This window comes from Hyaena hyaena, unplaced genomic scaffold (genome assembly GCF_003009895.1).
Source record: "Hyaena hyaena isolate Hyena2069 unplaced genomic scaffold, ASM300989v1 scaffold_241, whole genome shotgun sequence".
NCBI lineage: Eukaryota > Metazoa > Chordata > Mammalia > Carnivora > Hyaenidae > Hyaena > Hyaena hyaena.
In genome coordinates, this window is record NW_024080875.1 from 1,843,927 (window position 1) to 1,868,161 (window position 24,235).

At 39.2% G+C, this 24,235-nt stretch overlaps 2 protein-coding genes across 3 annotated transcripts in view; one reads left to right on the forward strand and one right to left on the reverse strand.

Annotated features, from left to right (window-relative positions):
• The first annotated feature begins 95 nt into the window (after positions 1–95).
• Positions 96–24,235, forward strand: part of CDC20B (cell division cycle 20B) — a 46,269-nt gene continuing 22,129 nt past the window's right edge. Inside the window, exons 1-6 of the mRNA XM_039244525.1 lie at positions 96–220; positions 1,254–1,296; positions 1,386–1,470; positions 2,563–3,481; positions 3,763–3,825; positions 23,051–23,279. Of these exons, the coding sequence (XP_039100456.1) occupies positions 3,419–3,481; positions 3,763–3,825; positions 23,051–23,279 (355 nt within the window). The 5' untranslated portion in view covers positions 96–220; positions 1,254–1,296; positions 1,386–1,470; positions 2,563–3,418. The remainder of the gene's footprint in view (positions 221–1,253; positions 1,297–1,385; positions 1,471–2,562; positions 3,482–3,762; positions 3,826–23,050; positions 23,280–24,235) is intronic.
• On the reverse strand, positions 8,966–15,769 carry GPX8 (glutathione peroxidase 8 (putative)). Of its 2 annotated transcripts, none has more exons than XM_039244527.1 (3): positions 15,540–15,769; positions 14,540–14,801; positions 8,966–10,491 (listed from the first exon to the last, which is right to left on the reverse strand). In XM_039244527.1, the coding sequence occupies exons 1-3, from the start codon at positions 15,588–15,590 to the stop codon at positions 10,328–10,330; spliced, it is 477 nt and encodes a 158-aa protein (XP_039100458.1). In that variant the 5' UTR covers positions 15,591–15,769; the 3' UTR covers positions 8,966–10,327. The 2 variants fall into 2 exon arrangements, with proteins under 2 accessions (XP_039100458.1, XP_039100457.1); XM_039244526.1 differs by having other exon boundaries at positions 15,387–15,768.

A 24,235-nucleotide genomic window follows, 5' to 3' on the forward strand; every position in this document is an offset into this window, starting at 1 on the left:
GTCTGGCTGGCGCGGGAGGTGGGGCGCGAGCCGAGCAGGAGACACCACGGGCGGGGCCGAGGGGTGTGAGAACCGGCAGTTGGAGCTGGGGCTGGGGAAGCTCTCCGGCTTGCAACTGAATACAGTGAAGTAGAAAAAGCAAGGTGCAAAACAGATAAGCATAGGAGGATCGTGTTTACGTAGGAAGATACACAGCGCCAGACTAGGAGTACACACTTATGTATGTAAATGCACTGGAAAAGGTCTGATGGGGCTCTGGGGAAAGGAGGAAGCTGGGAGGGCTGACGAAGAGAGCTGACTTTGTGCGCTGTGTATGTGAGATTCTTAACATTATTGTTTGGGAAGAAAATGTGATCATGTAATTGAAAAAAAAAAATCTGCACTTGGCAAGTTTGTTTATTCTCTTGGCTTCCCATCAGTAGAGACGGCCTCAGACTTTCAGAGCGCAGCCAGACAGGAGTCAAGCAAAGCCCCTTGCCTTTTCCCTTCTCACTGCTTCACCTCTTGTCCCCCCTCACCTTGACCTCCTCGGAGTTGGCCTTGGCTTTTGTGGAAAAGTCTTCCACACAGCTCTTGTCCACAGATCCACAGATCTGCCTGCAAACCCTCTTGAAAGGAGAAAACACTTTGAAGATAGTAAATCACCCTCAGGCACATAAATGTATGAACTGGACATTATTCCTAAACTGTATTTGATAAAAATTGAGATAAGATGTTTACAGGGTATTTCAATTTTTTCTCTGAAGCAGTTAATGCCATAATGTCCTATGAATATGCCCATAATTACTTTCTTTAAGTTTTATTTTGAAATAATTTTTGACTTAGAAAAATGTTACAAAAATGGTACAAATAATTCCATGATATCCTTCACCCAACTTTCCCAGATGTTAGCATTTAACACAACCATAACACAGTGAGTATAAGTAGGAAATCAGCATTACTACTACTCTGCTCACTAATCTACAGATATTATTCAAATTTCTACAATTATGCAACAAATGTCCCTGCCCCCATCCCCACCAGTCCAGGATTCGGTCCCAGATCTAAAATGCATTTAATTGTTATGTTTACATAGATACTTCTGATCTGTGATAGTTTCTCAGTTTTTCTTTTCATCACTATACTTTTGAAGAATACTACTGGCCAATTCTTTTGTGAATGTCCTTTAACTTGGTTTACTTAGTATATTCTCATTATTAATTCAGTTTATGCAGGTTGGGCAAAAATATTAAATTATGTTGTGCCCTTTCTAGTGCATCATATCAGGAGGCACAAGATGTCAACGTGTCATTAATGGTGAGGTTAATTTATTTCTTGGTTAAGGTGGTGGCTGCCAGGTTTGTCCAATGAAAAGTTGTGATTGATCTTTTTGCATTGGGTCATAGGAGGCAGACACCCTCATCATATGTACACCAGTTTTACCATCCATGATCCTTGACTGCAGCAGTTAGTACTGAGGTGTTTGCCATGGTGGTTTTTCTATTTTCATCATTCCTGTTAAATTTCAATATGGATATTTAAATGCACAATAACCTTTTAAAAAAACTTTTACCTTCTATGCTTAATCTAGGTGGAAAAGGCATTTGGAGGCTGTGTGATATGCTGTGGAATTAGTGGCTAAAATGGAATTTATAAATGCATTGCAGATAGCCGAATTTTAAAAGAAAAATTCACTATTCTTAATACTTGTAAGGACGCAGATTCTAAAATCACAGTTTACCTGGATCTGCAAGCTCATTAATTGAACTGAATTGATTACTCCTGTGTTTGTGTCCATCTCTGACCCTTTTCAGTATCTGTTATCTATGAATCCTATCCCTGGTAAATGGTACTTAATAACAGAACAAAAAGTCTTCCATTTTATTTCCAATATGATACTAATTTTAGCTGGCATTTGCAAAACTGATCTTTAACTTAACAATACATTTGAATCTTAGCCAATATTTCACTTTAGACTCCGTGTTTGCTGAAAAGATTTACTGAAAGTTGATGCACTGCAAGTAAGGTGAAATTCTTGTGGGTGAAACTTAGATATTTCAATCCATTTGGCTATCAAACATTTAGCTAAACCTCATTTGATTAAGTTACCCTGTGCAGCATTTTCCCTAAACCTTCATTACTGTAGCTGGAAAATTGGTCCAAGATTGGGTCTCAGCCTTGATGTCAATTTTTCTTGCTTTCAGTAAGAAGGAAAACAGGAGAGTAAGTTTGGGGTTTTTGTTGTTGTTTTGTTTATATATCACTGATCCTCTGTAGTGTCTGATATCTATGGATCCTTTCCGTGGTAAAATGCACAAACCCCATGTTGCATAAGAGCACAAGCAGTCCACTGTCAAATGTGGGGAGGTAGGGAGGAGGTTATGGGGAGGGAAAAGCTGGCTGCCAGGCTGTCAGAGTTTCCCAGACACGGTTTCCCCTCCTGCCATATGGCACGGTCAGCCTCTTTTGGCAGCTCAGGTGGGGCTGTTAAGGCTGCACAGCCCATCTGGCCCCTCGTCATTTCCATCTAGACCTCTCACCTAACCCCCCACATCATCCTCTGCTTTATTACTTGGCCCCCAGGCTGCTCAGCTTTCTTGCTGGCTCTTCACGGCTCATGAGATGCTCCCTGTCACCAGCTTTCACCAACTCTCGAACATCTTGTTTGGGAAGATAGCGCAGAAGCTCAAGTGAGAGAACCTGACCACTTCCAAATTGCTACAGCAGAGAAGCACTTACTGAATGCATATGCAATGCTCCCCCTTCTCATCACCACAGAACTCTTGCCACGTTTTCCTGCCTATTTAAAAATGGAGCAAAAGCTGATGAACGCGTCGGGGGAATACGTCTAATATCTGTGGTTTATACAAACGGTGACCGTTACCAATGGAGAGAAAGTCCCGTTATAACGAAACTTTTTCCCCCCCTGAAAATGGAAAGAACGTGAACTCACAGAACCCGCTTCTTGGCCCGCCAACCCCCTCGCCTCCTGCTGGTGTGACAGCCCTCGGCGCCGGGCCCAGCTCCGGCCCGCCAAGGCTCGCGGCAAAGCTTGGCGCTCCAGCGCGCGCCTCCGCGGACAAAGAGCAGGCGGCGGCGACGCGGGGCCGGAAGGTGGAGGCGGAGGCGGGCGGAGGCGCGCGCCGGGGGAAGCCCTCCCGAACTCTGACGTCACCAGAGCGCTGGCCAATGAGAAGCGGGAGAGGGGGATTCCCGCTCCGGCTGCCGCCCCGCCGGCTTTTTAAACGGTACCCGGGAGAATACTGTCTAGGAGCGGTGGGAAGAATCGGAGAAATGGAGGTTAAGAGTGAAAAATGATGGTCCTGGGGGTGAGAGTAGAGGTTTGACGATTAGGCGTCAAGACTGGCTTAGACGGGGGCGCAAAACCAGAGCCGATCGAAGTGAGGCCACACACCGAGGAGGGCAAAGTCCTCCGGAGATGGAGTGGAAACTGGAGCGCACAGCCCGGCGGAGGGTCCGGACGGAGGAAGAGATGTTGTGGGTGAGTAATGTCCTTATGTTTCCCAGCCACAACTCCCTACAGGGGCTTTTTGTCGAAGGCACCGTTTGTAATACCTGCTGAGGATCAAGAGGTAGTACAAACTCTAAACCCTGATCCTTCGTTTTGCAGTGTGTAATCTACTTGTGTTCTAGAGGCGTCTGGTTGCTAGAGAAACTGAGTCAATGTGGTTAGACAAGCTGAGGGTCTAGAAACATTCCACAGCGAATATTATGATTTTTAAAAATAGTTTTTCTCTCCATATGTTATCTATATTTTCGAAGGAGAACATCATGCAGGTGCTCGCCAAAGACATGAAGCAAAAGAGAAGTCAGGATTCTCCTAAGGTAAGCGTCTAGTGCTTACTGTAATTCTCTTAATTCTGATTTGGAACAAACTGATTCTTCCTAAAGAAGATGCTTGTTGGGCTGGTCTGAGAATATGAAAATTTAAAGTTTCCTAAAATATCACTAACTAGAGTCTAATTATACACCCTCCCCCACCGCCCATATTTCTATAAGAAACGGAAACTCCCTGACAGTAGTAATCATCTGTATATCAGTGGTGCTTTTCTACTTTTAGGCTCAACAGAAAGGATGAAGCTTTGATGTAGTCAGCGCATTGCTAGCTGGCTTTTAAAATTTCATTTTAACAGTTGCGAGTTGTACTTCCCGGTTGCATTTAAAAGCTTGCCCCCAATAGAAATGGAAATGGTGCCATCTTGTGGACAATCGGGAGAAATGGCCTAATCCAAGTTCGGTCTTCAGGTTAAAATTGATCCAATGTATTACTTTTACTCCTTGAAAGTCTAGAGCCAAGGCCTGCAGCTTCTCTCTTAATCAATGTAAGAATAAAACCAATATAAACGAGTTTTTCTTACTTTTACTACATCAACAGCCCTCATATGATTTATATCTCCCATAATCACCATTCACCTTGCTTCTCTCTACATGAAGTTGTTTGTATTCCTTTAAATTTTACTCATAGAGGGGCGCCTGGGTGGCTTAGTCGGTTAAGCGTCCGACTTTCGCTTAGGTCATGATCTCGCGGTTCGTGGGTTCGAGCCCCGCGTCGGGCTCTGTGCTGACTGCCAGCTCAGAACCTGGAGCCTGTTTCAGTCTGTGACACCCTCTCTCTCTGACCCTCCCCTGCTCACGCTGTCTCTCTCTCTCTCTCTCTCTCCTAGAAATAAATAAAAACATTAAAAAAAATTTTTACTCATAGATTCTAGTTTCAAACCCATTAACATTTTTACAGATTTTTCTTAGTCTTTTTTAAACTTTGAAATATTTAAGTGGTGACACAATAAATCAAACACATAACAGCCCTTTCAGAATGCAGTGGCTAATGTAGTTTGTAATGGGAGACAAAATAATGACAACTGAAGTCTCTAAATATTTTAATATTGATTCTTTCTTTCCAAAAGAGCTAAAATTTTGTTTTATGCCCAAATTGCATGTTACCATGACTCCTAAATACTTTGCTGCCTAATACAGACAACTGGTCTTTTGGTCAAAAGAGAAATAATTGCAAAGCTACAGTTAAGTATAACTTTGTTAATTCACTTGTACTGCAAAACCGTATTTTGATATTCAAGCATTTACTTTGAAATAGCTAAGTCCAAGTATTCTGAGATTTCTTTTTAAAATTTTGACGAGATTTAAAAATATTGTTTTTCTTTTTTATAATAGTTTTGGAGTAACAGGTTTTGTTTATAAGTTTTCTTTTATGTGACTGTTAAGATTACAGTTTTGCTACTGTGTTGCATGTTGCATATAGTAGCTTCGGTGACTTCATGGGCCATGAAAAGTAGCAGTGACCTGAGTCAGGTAGGCAGTGTGTTGTTAGCTGGCTGCTTTGGGCCAATTTGGCAGCCACAACTACCCTGCCACTTGCTTCTGGATAAATTCTTCTTTTTAACACACTGCACTGGTTTGCTGTGTGTGATGGGTTGGCAGTGTATTGTTAGCTGGTTGAATATGTGGACGGCATCAGCTAACATGCAACTGCTATCCTATTGCATATACAATGAACATCAGAGTATAATTAATTCTGTGATTAGTGTGTGTGTTTGGTGCATGTATATACTTTTGCCATGATTATTATATTATTATATAATTATAATACTATAGACAAGGTTATAAGTGGTGAAGAAACCAATATGATTCTTTTTAAAAATTTTTATTTTTATTTTATTTTGTTAAAAATTTTTAATGTTTTTTATTTATTTTTGAGAGTCAGAGAGAGACAGTGTGAGCAGGGGAGGGTCAGAGAGAGAGAGGGAGACACAGAATCCGAAGACAGGCTCCAGGCTCTGAGCTAGCTGTCAGCACAGAGCCCGATGTAGGGCTCGAACCCACTAATGGTGAGATCATGACCTGAGCCGAAGTTGGACGCTTAACTGACTGAGCCACCCAGGTGCCCCCCTTTTTTAAAATTTTAAAATTTTTATTTTTGAGAGAGAAACAGAGTGAGAGCATGGGAGGGACACACAGAGAGACACACACAGAATCCGAAGCAAGCTCCAGACTCTGAGCTGTCAGCATAGAGCCTGACAAAGGGCTCAAACCCATGAACCATGAGATCATGACCTGAGCTGACATCACACGCTCAATTGACTGAGTCACCCAGGCACCCCCCGATGTACTTAACTCTTAAAAAATTTTTTCCAGGTATTATTTTTGGTGTCTTGAGTACACAGTATGAAAGTATTTGTGAAATTGCATTTTTTTTAATATTTATTTTTAATATAAAATTTAGACTACAATGACAACTTGAAATGGAAAGCCTAAAATCTGTCCCCAAATTTTTAACTAAGTCTTTAGTATTCTTCCTAGATAATCAGTTTCTTAATAGGCCATTAGAGCAGGTTTCTATAATCATGTGTATGTACCAGCAGAAGGGAGAACTGAGATAACTTTGAAGATGAGTCCATCAATTCAAACATTTTCACTTGAAATATCAAGAGAAGTAGAAATTTTGGGGTGGTGTTGAGGGATGCAGTTGAATTGTTTGCAGGATTTGCCTGAATTTTTCACTTCATTTTCTGTAAAGTCACAGACTCCTAAAATATTTGGAATAGAGCATGAGATTTAACTTGTGAAGTGGGAAGAACTAACTGTACCACATGCTTTTAAATATTTTCTGATTCCTTTGGAGGCCATTTTGGCCCACACGACAGTGTCAGGAACTTGATGGGTCCCAGATATACAGTGACATCTGTGTCATGTGGACATTTGCATGCAGCAAGTGCAGAAGTTGACTTTAGGTGGTTTGGTCAATTAGTTATATTTTAAGTTAGATGTGAGAAGTATATTACAGTCTACTGTAAGGAATTATGAATTACTGCTTTAATAATTTTTATTCTTACCTTATTTAAGTTTAAACATCGAAACCATGGGAGATTGATACCTATAATTTGATTCCTTATGCATTTTGCTACTTTCATATCCTCTCTTCCTTGTTGCCCATTCTGTTTTCAGCATTTTTTGTATTTAAGGGTCCCGTCCATGTAAATATCACTTTCATCTTTTTTCTTAAAAGGTTAAATTTCAACATGTTATTTTTTATGGAAAGTCACTGACTTGTTGATAAAAATAAAACCTACTAAACTTAGAAGGCTTGGCCTTTGTGTTTTAATTTTTTTAAACTAAAGGATGAGACATAAAATGCAAACATTTATGCTCAATAAACAATACATATTCAACGTTATTCTTCACTTCCATATTTGTTAGATGATGAGAAAGGAAAGAGAGAATGGAATGTGTTAAAGATAAATTAAGGAGATCAGTGCATAAGGAGGAAAATGAATATATCCATTCAAATGAAGAGTGTTTCCATAGGAGTCAGAGGGAAATTTTGACAGGCTTCCACACTTGGGACATCAAAGCCACTCCTCTATAAAAGAGAATGCTTCACTCTGCAAGGTATGGCCTTATCAGTTAAGGGAGAGGAAGGAAGAGAAGAGTGGGGAGGATGGGGTATGTTAGTTTTTAGGCGTGACAGTAGAATTTTATTATCCCATGGGAAAGATGAAATCCAGGGGAGAAATACACACGGACAAAGTGTTCACATTACAGCCACACCCAAACATCATTTTTTTCCCCCAAAGAAACACCATGAATGAATGTAATATTTTGTACAGGGATCACTCAAGACTTCCTGGTTTCTGCAAGGTAGTCTTGAGAGTTAATGGGTTGAAAATACAGAGAGAAATACATTTTTTGTTTTTCCCCACATTTTCATATAGGTTATCAAAAACAGTGTATTTATAATAAAAAGAAATAATAAATGTTTTTGCTCTAGATTTATCTCTTTGGAGATCCTTATGATAACTGGATCAAGTCTGATTTTTAAAAGTTTTTGTGTTCCGGAGCCAATGTAACGTGGTTTGTGCGACCTGAGTGTTACATTTTCAGAAGTCTGCCATGCTGGTTATTAAACCATTGGTAGATGGAAGTTGGCCATGTGGGAGCATTTATACTATGGAGATTGGCAAATGCTGCAAATTGGGACCCATCCTCCAGAGAGGTGGTTGTTATTTCCCAGCCACCACTGTGTGTAGGCTCTATATCCTGCAATCACTAGGAATTATATTCAGGCACATATACACATTAAGATGATGCTAATTATTAAGCATTTTCAAAAATGAAGTATGACTTTCATGGTATATTTCAGGCAAATTCCTATTTATTCCAGTCTTCAGCACCACGGCTCTGTCAGCCATGAGATGAAGATCAGGAGTGAGAAGGAGGTACTCCTTTCCACCCTCCAACTAAACCAAAACAAACTGCAAGCCAACGAACTACTGACCACAATAAATGAATGTGATTTTGTCCCTTTGTCCATAAATACCTTTTTATGTGATGTCAGCTGTTTTCCTGTTATTTTCCTCAATTTAGCCAGTAGCAGACTATGCCCAAGGCTTTTGGATGCGGACATAGGGTAGATATGCTCAATTCAAGAAACATGCATTTTTTTCTCTTTACGTATATGTACCTCGTGGAATTCATATAAGACAGCGAAGTTATGGGCTGAGCAGCACATCAGCAAATGGCTCCACACCCCTCTTTAGCACACAGAGCCTAATTGTTACAGAACCCTGAATGGACACGTACGTGCCACACTTTCAAATCCCTACCTGCCTTCCCCACATACCCAAAGGGGAAGGGGAGAGAATCAAGTGCTGACTCTAGTGGAGACTGTCGGTTGGATAAAGCACCCAAGATGTAAAAGCCCCCTTTACATGGCTTTGGAGAAAAGTAGAGACTTTGGGCAGGGTGACATCTGAACAGCGTTCACCGGGACAGTCCTGGTCATTTCCTGCCATAGCAGCTGGCCGGTGGCACTTGTTTTAAGTGGCGTGTATGGCAAGAATGCTCTGGGAACAACAGTTGGAGAGTTTGCCCTTAACAAAATTTTGCTTAGAGGCTCGGAATTCAATTCTGCCTCTATGCTCTTGGGGCAAAACTGTAAAGGACAGATAGGTTTGTTAGGTGGCTTTTATTTCTTCAAAAACAGTTCAGATTAGTGATGATTCCAGTCCTGATCACTTAAGACACCTTAAGGAATTATTTTGGTTTCTCCAAGGACTTGAAACACTTGTACAGAACTATATGCTGAGGTGGCATTACAAACAAACAAACAAACAAACAAACCCATCTTCACTTTCATTAACCAGTATAGAATTTGAGGGTCAACTCACAGCTATTTAGACTGGGTCTTCCTTCTTGGCCACATTTTACATGACTGCCTTTTTACTTTTTTTTCCCTTAATCCTAGTCTTCCTATTCAGTTCATGAAATATACATTTTGTTGGGCAATAATTAGCCTTCATCAACTTGGCAGGTTGCTTTATCAGTCAATAATGAGAAGAACATAAAAGTTATGACCTGGGAGAAGAAGCATGTGTGACTCTATCAAAAAGTTCAGTGATTACTGATACTTAAGACTGGTGTGATTACAGTCCCTCTCTTTTTTATATTCAGACCTTTGACTATTAAGAGTTGATTTTTATTATTTCAGCCATCAGAACGATACAGCGCTGAATTCTTTCCAAATGGCTAATCTAATCTGAATATATTAGAAACCAATATTAATATATAAAGACTTGAGTTAAATAATCCTACACTCATAGCCTTCTTCTTACACTTGGGATTTTGACTCAGCAATTAATATTCTATTTATAAAATTTGGGTTGCTTCTGGAAAATATTAGAGAAACACAAAGTGAGGAAGTCTTTTTCGAATGTTAGGATAGTGTCATTTATAAATGACTATTTGGGCAGATATAGTAAAACATACTATGAACCTGTACTTAAAAAAAAAAAAGCAGCTAACTAAAGAAACAAAATCCTGTATCTGAAACAAAAGTACATAGGAGTTTGAATCTCTCTATGTATTTAACATTTTTCAATGTTTATTTTGTATTTTATTACATAAAAATAGCCGTTTATAGTTAGTTAATCCAGAAAATTCAGTCACACACAGTGTGTTGAATTCAAACAGTGGTCTAGGGGTTTGGCATTTCCATCAAGTAAAATCCTGGAAAATGTCAAGTCGAACATGAGGATATTGAAGCACATTGATGACTCTCTATTCTGAATTAGTTAGCATGATCAGATGAAATATTTAGTATATTTCATTTTGATTCTTTAGCTAGTCTTTATTTTTGCTTTGGGTAACATCTCTGTCCTGGGGACATTCATTACCACTCACTGGCAAGGTATCCTAAAAACAAACAAAAAAACCCATCCTTCAGTCCCATATTTAATTGTCAGACTATCAAAAATGAGCCTCCTGGAGACATTTCTATATTCTAACTACTACATTTGAATGACTCACTGGCATTTCATAGGTCCTCTTTCTTTTTTATGATCATTTGTCTAATCAGAGCTGCTATCTCAGGCCGGATGACTTCAATGGGTTCCTCTGGCCTCCAGGTCTTCACAACTTGACCCTCAGTGTTGACTAGATACTTCCAAAAATTCCATCTTGGTTCTTTCTTAGAAGAATCTAAAATACCAGAATATATTATCATAAGCATAATTTTATTTTTTGTCAAGATTTTCATTTCTATTAGTATCTATGTAAGTTAAAACTTTAGAATCAAGTTGTAAGATTGTCATAATGTCAAAAGCAAAACAAAATGAAAAAACAAAGCAAAACTCAAGCTCTGAGTAACCATATTTCTATATGTTTAATGACTTCACTGATCATTCTACTGATATGGAATCATGAAACAAAATAGTTTATTTCAGATTTATTGATCTAAACAACCAAAAATTGGGACACCCGGGTGTCTCAGTTGGTTTAGTGTCTGACTTCAGCTCAGGTCATGTATGATCTCACAGTTTGTGAGTTCAAGCCCCACATCAGACTGTGCTGAGAGCTCAGAGCCTGGAGCCTGCTTCAGATTCTGTCTCCCTCTCTCTACCCCTTCCTCACTTGTGTTTTCTCTCTCTCTCTCAAAAATAATAAACATTTAAAAAAATTTTTAAAAACCCGGGGTGCCTGGGTGGCTTAGTTGGTTAAGTGTCCGACTTTCGCTTAGGTTTATGAACTCGCGGTTCGTGGGTTCGAGCCCCGCGTCGGGCTCTGTGCTGACTGCCAGCTCAGAGCCTGGAGCCTATTTCAGAGTCTGTATCTCCCTCTCTCTCTGACCCTCCTCTGCTCATCCTGTCTCTCTCTCTCTCTCCCCTAGAAATAAATAAAAATATTTAAAAAAAATTTTTTTAACCCAAAAAACTTACCTTGTCACTAGCTCAAAACTTTCAGTTTCTTAACATTTTTAAAGATAAAATGATTTTTCTAATGGTCCTTAGTAATGGCATATATAGAATTCTTTTCATATTAAATATATCTATGGTTTTAATATTATTACATGTTATGATGAGGAAAATGGAAAGGGATTCTAAAACATTATTATTGTTTTTAAGTTTTTAATTCTAGTTAGTTAACATATAGTATTAGATCATATTGAGAAATTATGCAATCCTTTTGATACATCTTAATGTATGTAAGAAATGTAATGTTTTTTCAGTTTACATTTTCCGGAATTGATGTGCATTATTGACTAACATGAGAAAAAATATAAACTAGTTAAAATGTATCTAGTGTCTACTATATGCCCAGTAATGTATGCTCATTGCTTTAAATGGATCCTTTCATTGAATCTTTACAGCAACCCTGTGAGGTGGGTATTATCATTAACCCCATTTTGCAGATGAGGACAATGGAGTCTTAGACTCTAGGTTTTGTGGCTAATGAGCAGTAGAGCCAGGACTGATAACTAGACCTTCCTACTCCTGTACTTCCTACTCCAAACAGATCTTAGGAAGAAGATGACAAATTCATTTTTGTACAGGAGGGGATTCAGGTGTATGTGGAGCATCCTATCAGAGGAGAGCTTAGGAGAGAGAGCTCACTCAGGGAAAGGGGATAGAATAAGAAGAGCTCCAGTGGACTGTGGCAGAATCCTGAGAATTAGCACAGTTAAGGGTGGATGGAAAAGAGGAGCCTGAAGACAGAAGAAAGAGAAGGGGCCAGAGTAGCAGTCCCAGGTACCTGCTAAGTTCAAGAGATTCATGGAGCAAGAAGCCAGACACAGTCATCTAAGAAGGTAACTGAGACGGAGAAGCAGAGATAACAAGTGTTAAGTATTCTTTTAACAAGTGCTAAGTATTTAGAAATAGTGATCAAGTAGATAGATGGAACTCACTGTCTAGAGTTTTGAAAGTGTGGAATACTTTGCTTTGGGCTGGGAAAAAGAAGCAGTGACAGAGCATAGGTTAAAACTAAGAAATAAAAATAAAAAGTGGACTGATTACTTATATGTGTTTTACTTGGTGTACTGTGCCAAGCAGTTATTTCATTATTCGAGAAAAATATTTTTTTAAGGTTTTTTGTTTTGTTTTGTTTTTTTGTTTTTTTTTTTTTTAGGAGAGAGAGAGAGAGACAGCGTGAGCAGGGGAGGGTCAGAGAGAGAGGGAGTCACAGACTGAAACAGGCTCCAGGCTCTGAGCTGGCAGTCAGCACAGAGCCCGACGTGGGGCCCGAACCCACGAACCGCGAGATCATGACCTAAGCGAAAGTAGGACGCTTAACCGACTAAGCCACCCAGGCGCCCCTCGAGAAAAATATTTTTGACTAGAGCTACCATCAAGGACTCAGTATAAGTGAGCATCATATAATTACATGAAAGCCATCTTAAAATCATTTTGCAAAAGTGCCATTTTCTTTAATGGCAAATGTGTCTCTAAAGATAATGCCCACCAGGGCAGATCACTCTTTACCTCAAGTAAACATCTTTGTGTGAATTAGGAAAAGACACCCTTCCAGGCGGGTGCAGTCCCTCAGCACATGACTTGCTGTGACTGAGCTTCTGGTGGCATTGGCCTCCCCACCCAGATGCCCTGTTTACTGAAACCCGGACACATGCGCATTGTGACCACAGGATCAGTTACCGTCCACGTGGGCTAGTTTTAAAAACCTGATATTCATTTGGCTATGATCTCATAGTCTTTGTCTCTGGAGCTTCATCTAACTTCAGTGAAACCTTAAATCACTGTTACTTTTTTGATTGCACAGGGTAGATGGAGTTTTATGTTAATTTTCCCTAGAAATTAAATGTAGTGTTTAAAAATTTTTTAATGTTTATTTTCAAGACAGAGTAAGAGATACAGAGTGTGAGCAGGGGCGGGGCAGAAAGAGAGGGAGACAGAGAATCCGAAACAGGTTCCAGGTTCTGAGCTGTCAGCACAGAGCCTGACGCGTGGCTCAAACTCACAAAATTTGAGATCACGACCTGAGCCGAAGTCAGATGCCCAACCAACTGAGGCACCCAGGGGCCCCATTAATGTTTTAAAAAGATTCTGATTTCACACTTAAATTTTATAGAACATGATTAGCTGGCTTACTACACTGGAAGCTTGACTGCCTCATTGAAGTCATTGTTTGATCAAAACTCAAATTATCTACAGTGAAAATAAGGACTGAGGATATCATCTGCATAAGTTAGATGAGAGGACATTAGCTGAGTGTCCTTTATTTTTTATCTACTATTATTAAATTTTTTAAATCTTTCTTCATTTTGGAGAGAGGGAGAGAGACACGGGGAGAGAGGGAGACACAGAATCCAAAGCAGGCTCCAGGCTCTGAGGTGTCAGCACAGAGCCTGAGCTGAAGTTGGATGCTTAACCTAGTGAGCCACTCAGGTGTCCCTGAATGTCCTTCAGAATAGTGTTGGGCACAGTGTAAGAAGCATATAAATACTTTACTTCTACTATTAACACATTTAATCCTCCAAATAATCTTAGGAAGTGTGTACTATTGATAATCTTGTTTTACAAATGAGAAAGAAGGCACAGAGAAATTAAGTCATGTAGCTGAAGCCACACAGCAAAACTAACAGAGCAGGGACTTGAATCCAGGTAGGCTGTGGCTAAAACCTATGCCCTTGGTCACTATACCTCACTCCCTTTATGCTAAGCGACCCTGGAAAAATCTTTAAACAGATTTCTGTAGCTAGCCTAATTTTAGAGACAACATAACACTACTGTCCTCCAAAAAAAAAAAAAAAAAATTCTTGTATTCTCTTTTGAATTTTAGCAAAAACAGATATTACTCATTCTAGAAGATACTATCTCAGACAAGGCAACATAAAATGAATCACAGAAATATGTCTAATAATGCCCAGCGATATTCACGAGACATGGATAGCTTTAGTAATGGGGAGGGATATTTCCCCAAGTGCCAGTTAAGTAAGAGGAATTAAGGTATTTTGTGAAGATAGCCATGACCACATTTCAGGCAAATCCTTCAGGGAAGTGATCATAAGGAATAAAATACATTGGAATCGACTTATTTTGCCATTCAAGAAGTTAAAACATTGATTTCAGAGATTCAGGATGAGATCCTGGCTCTCTGATCGTTTTACCAAACTTTCCCACTTAAAACATTTCAAATGAAATGAACAGAAAAGTACTGTCCTGGTTGGTACATTTGTTTTAAAAGGGAAAAGCAATTGGAAACATTAAATTGGTGAGGCAAAGTAGATATTTACCAACAAGAAATCTGAATGCGGGTTCTGCTTCAGATCCTAGAATCTTAATCTTGTGGAAGATGGGGAACGTCACACCATAGTTATTTCTTGCAAAAGATACTACTTCCTTGCTCGGGCGGGGCTCTGAGTCTCCAAACTGATTGCACGGAAAAGCCAAGACGCTGAAGTGGAACGGTCCAAACTCTTTGTGCAGTTCTTGCAGTGCTAAGTAATTTCTGTCCGTGAGTTGGCAGTCACTAGCCACGTTTACAACTAGTGCAACCTCCCGGAAAAAGAAAAAAATCCAACCGGAAAGTGAAGCAAATAAAAAGATTAAATAAAAATCCTGCAAGAAGTTAAAATCCTAAACCATTTTGAAGCTGATGGTTATTTCATATTTTTAGACAGACCCAGTTTTGTTGAAAATCATAACCTGGATGCACGAGTTAAGACTCTGGAAGATCACTACCATTAAAAAAGCATCAGGAACAACGGTTTAAGATAACAGATAATACGATCATTGATAAGGGTGCTTTTTAATGTTGCTATTTTATGGAATTAGCATTTTTAATGTCTCCATGTTCACATTACTAATTATAAAAATTTCCTACACAACTTAAAATATTAATTCAGCATGCCTTTGAAAACAGGATAATTAGAGTTTATCCATTAGAAGTACTGTATGTATATGGGATGAGAATTCTGGTGGTCAGAGTGATAAACTAATTACATTACTTTACTAATTACATTACATTACTTTGAGAACTAAATTGTAACTTAGGACCCTTTAGCAATGAAAAATTGATTCCTTAAAATAAATGAACATGCAGTAGGAAAAAACAGAACAAAACCAGAAGATGCAACTTACTTTGCCTTTAAACTTTTCCAGAGAAACCGTTCTTCCTTGTGCATCTTTCACTTCAAAGGTATAAAAGCTGTTGATTTTAGGTTTTAGGAATTTTAGTTGCAGAAGAAATAGCATTACTGTGCATAGAGCCATAGACAGTAAAACTGCAAATACCTTTGCTTTCGGTCCCGAACATCTTAAAGGGTAAGCTGTAAGAGGCTCCATTTTGGATGATTCTAGAGGGAAGTCTCAGCAGGCTGGAATTCAAGGAGGAGCTGAAACTTGAAACCGGCTCAGTTTAACAGAAAACCAGGAAGGATGGATGAGCTCCTTTCACTGCTAAGGAATAGAACGACCCTTCTCCGATGGGGAGCGGAATGAGACTCCTGGATAAAACAGAGTGCTAAATAATTTCGATGTGTTTGTATGATGCCTATTACAATCTTCACTAGGAAAATCAGGACTGTTGTGAGAGCTCTTTAACATTCTCCTGACAAAATTTTTCACCAGAAGATGGTGCCCTTGTAGGGTGAAAGCTGGGGAGTGCTCCCAGTAACTGGGTGAATGTAGAGGAGTGAGTTAAATACCACCCAGGAATAGTTCAGAGTGTAGATTAAATGTGCTCTATTAACACGATGTATAGCCTGAAGGGGTTTAATATTATATGTATGTATGAAACTTGCTGCATGAGTCTACGATATTTACTGTGGAAAGGGCAGAGAAATAACCAAAGTGGCTACTTACTCAGACCTCATCTAATTAAGGCAATGCCACGTGAATATAATAAAAATAGGTAGATTAGGCACAACGAAGGCTTTAAAAAACCCTCCTCTATCATAAAGCCAACTATAGTGCAGTGTTTTTCAAATTTTTGGTCAAGACTCCCAGTAAGTAACGCTCTTTCTAATTTAACTCAGACACATGTAACTGAGCAGTTTAATTAGCCAATCCTTCCCTTTTGAACTTTGATATTTGATATGCCTACAGCGGTTTTATTTTTTCTTTAAAAAAATTTTTTTTAATGTTTTATTTATTTCTAGGAGAGAGAGACAGAGAGAGAGAGAGAGACAGCGTGAGCAGGGGAGGGGCAGAGAGAGAGGGAGACACAGACTCTGAAACAGGCTCCAGGATCTGAGCTGGCAGTCATCACAGAGCCCGATGTGGGGCTCGAACCCACAAACTGCGAGATCATGACCTAAGCGAAAGACGGACACTTAACCGACTAAGCCACCCAGGCGCCCCGCCTACAGCAGTTTTAAAACAGCCTGGTTCTGACCCATGACAGTGAAGGATTTCATGGTTCACAAGTGGTCAGCAACTCGTAGATGGAAAAATACTGAACTTTATAATAAATCAGGAATTTAACAATTAAATAAAACAATTCTACCAAGAAGGTAAAAACAAGCAAGGAAACGCTCCAAACCCACCTCTACTTGGGTGCATCATCTAGTTGCTTCTTTTTTTACCCTCACTTTTCCTGTGGCTGTTGCCTTTTACAGGTGGCTTAACTTTACTGTTGAAAATTACAGGGGTAGGTGTGGACAGGAAATGGAGGTAGCTGCATATTTATCCTGAAGTCCATGGTTCCTTTAGTCGCCTTGGACCCTTCCCCAACACACACAGCAAATTTCAAATTAAGGTGCCTCATTCTACTTGGGCCTGACTCTTGGTGTTGCTCAGGAGGCTGGTAGCTCTCTGCCTCTGAGCCCTGCTTCTGTGGTGTGTGTTCTTGGGGTCAGTGGAGCCGAAGCCACAGCTATGCACGTAAAACCTGTCAGAGATTGATAAACCACTTTGCTCCCACTCTCGCGGGCTGATAAGAAAGGATACAGTAGAAAAGTATTCCCTTGTAAATCTAATTCTCAATAAAGAACAAAAAAGCACAGAAAACACGTTGTATCACCTCTTCACTATGGTAATTTTACTTTGGTGCTCTCTGGCTGAGTTACTGAGAAAGTCAAAGTTCTTCTGACACCCACACTTCAATTCTCTGACTTTGCTACTCAAGGTCCTTTGGCTTAAAAGCACTGCCATCACCTGGTGCTTGTTAGAGACACAGCTGTTTATACCCCACCTCAGACTTCCTGAACCAGAAAGGGCCTCCTGACTCAAGCGTACATTTAAGTTTGAAAAAATTTAGACTTCAATCTTTTTTTGTTTTGTTTCGTTTTCAGAATAAGTTTCTTTGGTTTCTGTTTGTCTTTCATAGCAGACGTGTTTCATGTCTGGATGTCTGCACTAGGTATTTTGACTAGCTCTTCAGGTTGTTGAAGGAAATGGCTCAGGAACTTGAGTTTTAATGGTTAATTTAAAAAAAAAAACCTTAATTCATAGAACACCTGCTGTAATTTGAACCATATAAACCATCCCATGATAACTGTGCTTTAAGGGAGATGACAGAGGGTTACCTCGGAGGAGGATGCTAACTGACTATACCCCAGGCAGGGCCCCATAGGGTGACATTACTTTGATAAAACCATTATGATAATTTCTAGTTCACTGTTCTGTAAGTACAGAAACTCCCATCAAGTGATCTAGAGCTTGGTCTTTGAGAGGTTCCTTTCTATTTATTTATTTTGGCCTTGTTGCTCTGAATTCCTCCTGATTTAAGGTCAATACTATGCGAACTCTAAAAGGTAAACAAGCCAAACTGATGTGCTTAAAGTATCCAGTCATTCATTCTTTTCCCCTTTGTTATTTTTCTTATCATCCTCTTTCTCTTTTTGAATACACAGTTAAATCATTTAAAACTATGTAACAGACATTCCCCCAGCAAGAGATAGGTCCTGGAATAGAAGTTTAAAAACCCCAAAGATGAAATACCACATTCTACCGCAGTGTTCCCTAAGCTGCAGTCATTTGCGTACATGTCTGTGATTTTGCCATCTATACCATTTGTGAACATTTTCGGTTCAAACTGACTCATTTATATTACTGAAATACATTTTTATATAAGGGAAGAATTTATGTCAACATTGAACATTTTAAAACACTTAAAAATGCACACTAAAACACACGACTTTTTAAAAAATGTTCATCTGTACTGCTATGAACCATATGTCCTTGGAGGAGGAACTGACCAAGAACTGTACTTTGTATTCAAAATGTGATAGGAAATTATGCTCTAATTCTTTGAAAGTTCTTTGTGCTGAAAAAAATTTGCCTCCTCCCATTCATTATTCCCAGTTTTGTCATAGGGACCAAAACAAAGTAAATTTTTCTTTGTTTCATAAATTGTCTTCTGTTTCATATTTAAAGACGGTTCCTTATGGGTCTTCTTTCCTGTAGACTAAACACTCCAGATGCCCTCACTCCATTCACGTGTTGCTCTATTGCTGTGTTCCCTGACCTTGTACCACTGCAGTCCTTTCCTCTTAAATGAACTCAGGTTTGGAATCCTGGCTTGTTCATCTCCTTCTTACAAGACAGGTCCAAGATTGGACACAGTTCTCCAGCATGGGTCCTGGCCACTGCAGAGACAACTGAGTTTTCCTTGTTCTTGTTTTAGACACTGTTTTTCCCTTATTAGGAACCAAAATTAGGGCGCCTGGGTGGCTCAGTCAGTTAAATGTCCGACTTCGGCCCAGGTCATGACCTCACGGTTCGTGGGTTCAAGCCCCGCATTGGGCTCCGTGCTGACAGCTACCTCAGAGTCTGGAGCCTGCTTCAGATTCTCTGTCTCCCTCTCTCTGACCCTCCCCTGCTCACACTGTCTGTCTGTCTCTCTTTCTCAGAAATAAATAAAACACTTAAAAAATTTTTAAAAAAGCACTTAGTTTAAAAAAAAAGAACCAAAATTGTATTGCTTTAAAAAAAGTCATCGCTATTGATTCACATTCTGGTGGTGACTGTCTAAAACTGCCAGCCGTTTTCACTGCATATCAGCTCTCTCTCATTTGCAATGGTAAACCATCATTATTGCATTAGGATTCTCTAGAAAAGCAGAATCAATAGAATATACATAAATATATATACATGAGGCTCACCAGATTATAGAGGCCGAAAAGTTCCACAATCTGCCATTTCTAAGCTGGAGAACCAGGAAAAGCCAGTGGAATAATTCAACTTGAGCCCCAAATCCTGAGAACTGGGGAGCAGCTGGTGTAAGTTAAGAGTACAAAGCAAGCTCTGAGAACCAGGAGCTCCATTGTCTGATGGCAGGAAAGAAATGGACATCTTAGTTTAAGAAGCGAAAAAATGTGCCCTTCCTTTACCTTTTGGTGCCATTTGGGCCCCCAGTGGATTGGATGATGTCCACCCACAATAGTGAGGCTGGATCTCTTTACTGAGTCTACCAAATCAAATGCTAATCTTCTCTAGAAACACCCTCCCAGCCATATCCAGAAAAAATGTTTTACCAGATCTCAGGGCATCCCTTAGTCCATCAAGCCAATGCATAAAATTAACTATTATGATTATTTAACCTACCAGAGGCAGCCTAACCGAGTTTGGAATGGGGAGGAGGGTAGTGTCAGAGACACCTTCCTGACGTGATGGCTGATTCCAGTGATTCCAGTTGTGAAGGAGGGCTAGAAGTAACCCTGGCAGAGAATTGTGGAAGAGTATCAAGGGCGTGACAGATGAGCCAAGACAGTGTAAGATGGTCAACGAGAAATTTCTTGATCATTTTTCTTAGCTGATATGTCATTTGTGAATAAATAATTATATTTTATATAATATATGTATATATACACACATAAATATATCTTCCACAATTTGCTTATTCATTTTGCTTATTCTTTTTTTTTTTTTTTTTTTTGCTGATGGACATTTGGGTTAGTTTTACCTTCCAACTATTGTGAATAGTGCTACCATGAACACTCATGTACCTGAGTTTGAGTTTGAGTAACTGCTTCATTTCTCTTGGGTCTATACCTAGCAGTGAAATTATTGAATCATACAGTAATTCTAAGTTTAATTTTCTGAGGAATTGCCAACTGTCATCCACAATAGTACCACTTTACATCCTCATAAGCAATGTGCAAAAGTTCTAATCTCTCCACATTCTTGCTAACATTTACTATCTATCTATCTATCTATCTATCTATCTATCTATCACCATCCTAGATCATGCAAAGTGGTACATCATTGTGGTTTGGATATACATTTCCTTAATGTATGTCCTAACTTCTAATGGCTGTAGAATATTCCCTTTTAAGGATGCCACAAGATCTACCTAGTCAATCCTCCACTGGTAAACATTGAATCCTTCCCATCTTTATGCCCGGTAAACATATACAATAAGAGCCCCATGTTCTTAGCTGAGAGCATGGACTGTGGGGTCAGACAGGTGAGATTAGGGTATAGCATCTCCAATTACTCACTGTGTGGTCTTAGCAATTCACTTAACCTCAAAACCTCAGTTTTTTCTTTGACAGAGTGGGGATAAATAACAGACTGCTTCACAGGGTCTTTCTGAGGATTAAATATGAATGCGTATAAACCTTTAACATATGGGTTCATATTGTGGTAAGCATGCAGTAGATGCTAAGTGGTTTTATTCATCTTTGCTCACATCTTTTGATTTTTTCCTTAAATTCTTAGAGGGGACAATGGTGAGTCGGTAGACGTTATGCACACGTTTGAAGGCTTTTGACATGCATTCTTTCTAAATGCTAATTTATACTCCACCAGCAATATATGCCAGTGTTTGTTTCTAGAACCTTCAACCTTGGGGATTGTAATAAAAAAATATCATTGCTAGCATCTTGTTATTGTTTTAAGTTAGGATTACTTTGATTACTAGCAAGGTTGAATATTTTTGGAGCATTTAATTATTTCTTTTGTGCATTGTCTTTTTAGGTCCTATGCCCTATTTTTTTCTAATTGGATTGTTAATTTGTCTAAATTTCTCTAAGAGTCCTTTATACAAGGGTAATAACCTATCATGACTGACATTTTATTAAAAATATAATGTATTTCCAGTTTGTCATTTGCAGTTTAATTTCACACATAGACACATGGCATGGTTTGCCACGATAAGATCTGTACATACCAAACTCCTGAGGTTTCTGAGAGGGAATGAGATGAATGTTGAGCAGTGTAGGCCTCAAATCTCTCATCTCTGAAATGAAAAGGTTGGACTAGAAAACTACTGTTTATAGCCAACTGGATCCAACAATACGTTAAAAGAATTATTCACCACGATCAAGTGGGATTTATACCTGGAATGCAGGGCTGGTTCAATTCTGGACTTCATGATGTATTACAAAGGTGTAATCATCAAGACAGTGTGGTACTGGCACAAAAACAGATACTTAGATCAATGGAACAGAACAGAGAACCCAGAAATGGATGCACAAGCATATGGCCAACTAATCTTTGACAAAGTAAGAAAGACTATCCAGTGGAATAAAGACAGTTTCTTCAGCAAGTGGTGCTGGGAAAACTGGACAGTGACATGCAGAGAAATGAACCTGGACCACTTTCTTACTCCATACACAAAAATAGACTCAAAGTGGATGTAAGACCTAAATATAAGACAGGAAGCCATCAAAATCCTAGAGGAGAAAGCAGGCAACAACCTTTGACCTTGGCTGCAGGAACTTACTCAAAACATCTCCAAAGGCAAGGGAAACAAAAGCAAAAATGAACTATTAGGACCTCATCATCTGCATGGCAAAGAAACAATCAGCAAAACTAAAAGGCGACTAATGGAATGGGAGAAGATATTTGCAAATGGCATATCAGATAAAGAGTTAGTATCCAAAATGGGTAAAGAACTTGTCAAACTCAATGCCTAAAAAACAAATAATCTAATGAAGAAATGGGCAAAAGACATGAATAGACACATCTTCAAAGAAGACATCTGGATGGCAAACAGACGCATGAAAAAATGCTCAACATCTCTCATCATCAGGGAAATATAAATCAAAACCGCAATGAGATACTACCTCACACCAGTCAGAAAGGCTAAAATTAACAACTCAGGCAAGGACAGATGTTGAGGAGAATGCAGAAAAAGAGGAACCTTTTGCACTGCTGGTGGAAATGCAAGCTGGTGCAGCCACTCTGGAAAACAGTATGGAAGTTCTTCAAAACATTAAAAATAGAACTACCCTGCGACCCAGCAGTTGCACTACTAGGTATTTATCCAAAGGATACAGGTGTGCTCTTTTGAAGGGGCATATGCAGTCCAATGTTTATAGTAGCACTATTGACAATAGTGGGTAGAGGGATGGGTTAAATTGACAAGGGGCATTAAGGAAGACAGTTGTTGGAATGAGCACTGGGTGTTATACGTAGGGGATGAATCACTGGATTCTATTCCTGAAAGCATTATAGCACCATATGCTAATTAGGATGTAAATAAAAAAACAAAAAAAGAAAAAGAGAAAAAGGAAAAGTGCTGTTTATTTCCAGATTTGCAATTTTTTGATTTTATATGAACATTTTATATGTTCAATGTAAAGGGTTATTTCAACTTCATATTTTATATTGATGTCTAATTGTAGTAACTGTAACCATAATTACTCCCTAAGCTTCTTTTATATATCTTGAGAACCTTGAACAGAGGCTCTAAGTATACACACACAAAAATACATATTTATGTATGTATAAAATAACACACACGGTATATAATTTGTGTTGTACTAAATGAGTTAACATGTATCCTTTAAGGAATATTTAATTTTGCATCACTGAGGCCACTAGAAATTACAGCTTTTTTTTTTCTTGTTAAATAGATATTTGATGCAGTTAAAACTACATATTCTAACTTTAAGAGCAACTTTGTGAAGAGGCTGTCGGCGGAGGTGCCCATTGCCAGTAGCCCAATTACCACCAGGTGGCGGCAAAGCCAAACCAGAGATCTGGCAGGTGATTCCTTTGAGGAAGAGCATTCAACCACTTACCTCCCAGAAGCTTCTGGATCTGTGCTGAAGATAATGCCTGAAAAAGAGACCTTGATTCTAGGTGAGGTAATAGAAATTCCACAGGCCATTTAAAAAATGTCAGTGAAATAGAATTCCTCAAAGAATCTTTGTAGCATGGAACTATCTAGTATCACATTTAATCAACTGCTTTCCTTCTCTTCCTTTGAATAAGAAATTTCCAAGGTGGTGGGAAAGGGGGCAGGAAATGAAACAAACAAACAAAAAAAGACAGTGTGTTGTATTTTAGATGCAATTCTGAGATTTACGTTGGTTTATTATTTCTCTTGTAAAGATTATATATGTAAGATTTTTCAGTGGTCCCTTGGCTCCTCTGTTGAACAAGTGATATGAACACAGAAGATACTTAGTTTTACAGGATGACTTGACAAGTTTTTCCATGTAGTTAAAAATCTGGTAAAGGGCTTTTCCAGTCTTGAGAAGAGAACAGATATGACAGATATAACATTGACTCTGCTATTTACTTTCACTTAGCAAGTATTTCACTCATGTCATCTCAAATTACCCTTACAGCATCTTTCTGTAACAGAGAGATGGAGAGGCAAAGTGACTTACTCATGATCATAGAGCAGATGCCAATGACTGGGAAAGCAAGCATCCCATAGTGATGTCCTGGAAGATGATCATAGCTTGGGCAAACCAGATACCTTTGCTCCATCACTTTAACCTATGGAACTGTTTGCATCTATTTTCAGGTGTGCGAGTATGTTCTTTCCATGCAGAGATAAAGCATTTTTGCTGCTGCTGCAGTTGGAATCAGGTCTTTAATCTTGGCATTTCCTACAGAGACCACTGAGGCAGTGCTCACTTATGACCCTGGCATTCTGGATAAGGCCCTGTGCCGATCCTCCCTCTTTAACCCCCCTCTCCCAGAATTTTAGAGAGATCTGGGCCTGTTGTGAAAGACACCATGAGTTGATTTCCAACCAAAGTGATTATCTTGTTTTGAAAAACAAATTAAAAACTAAATGTTTTTCT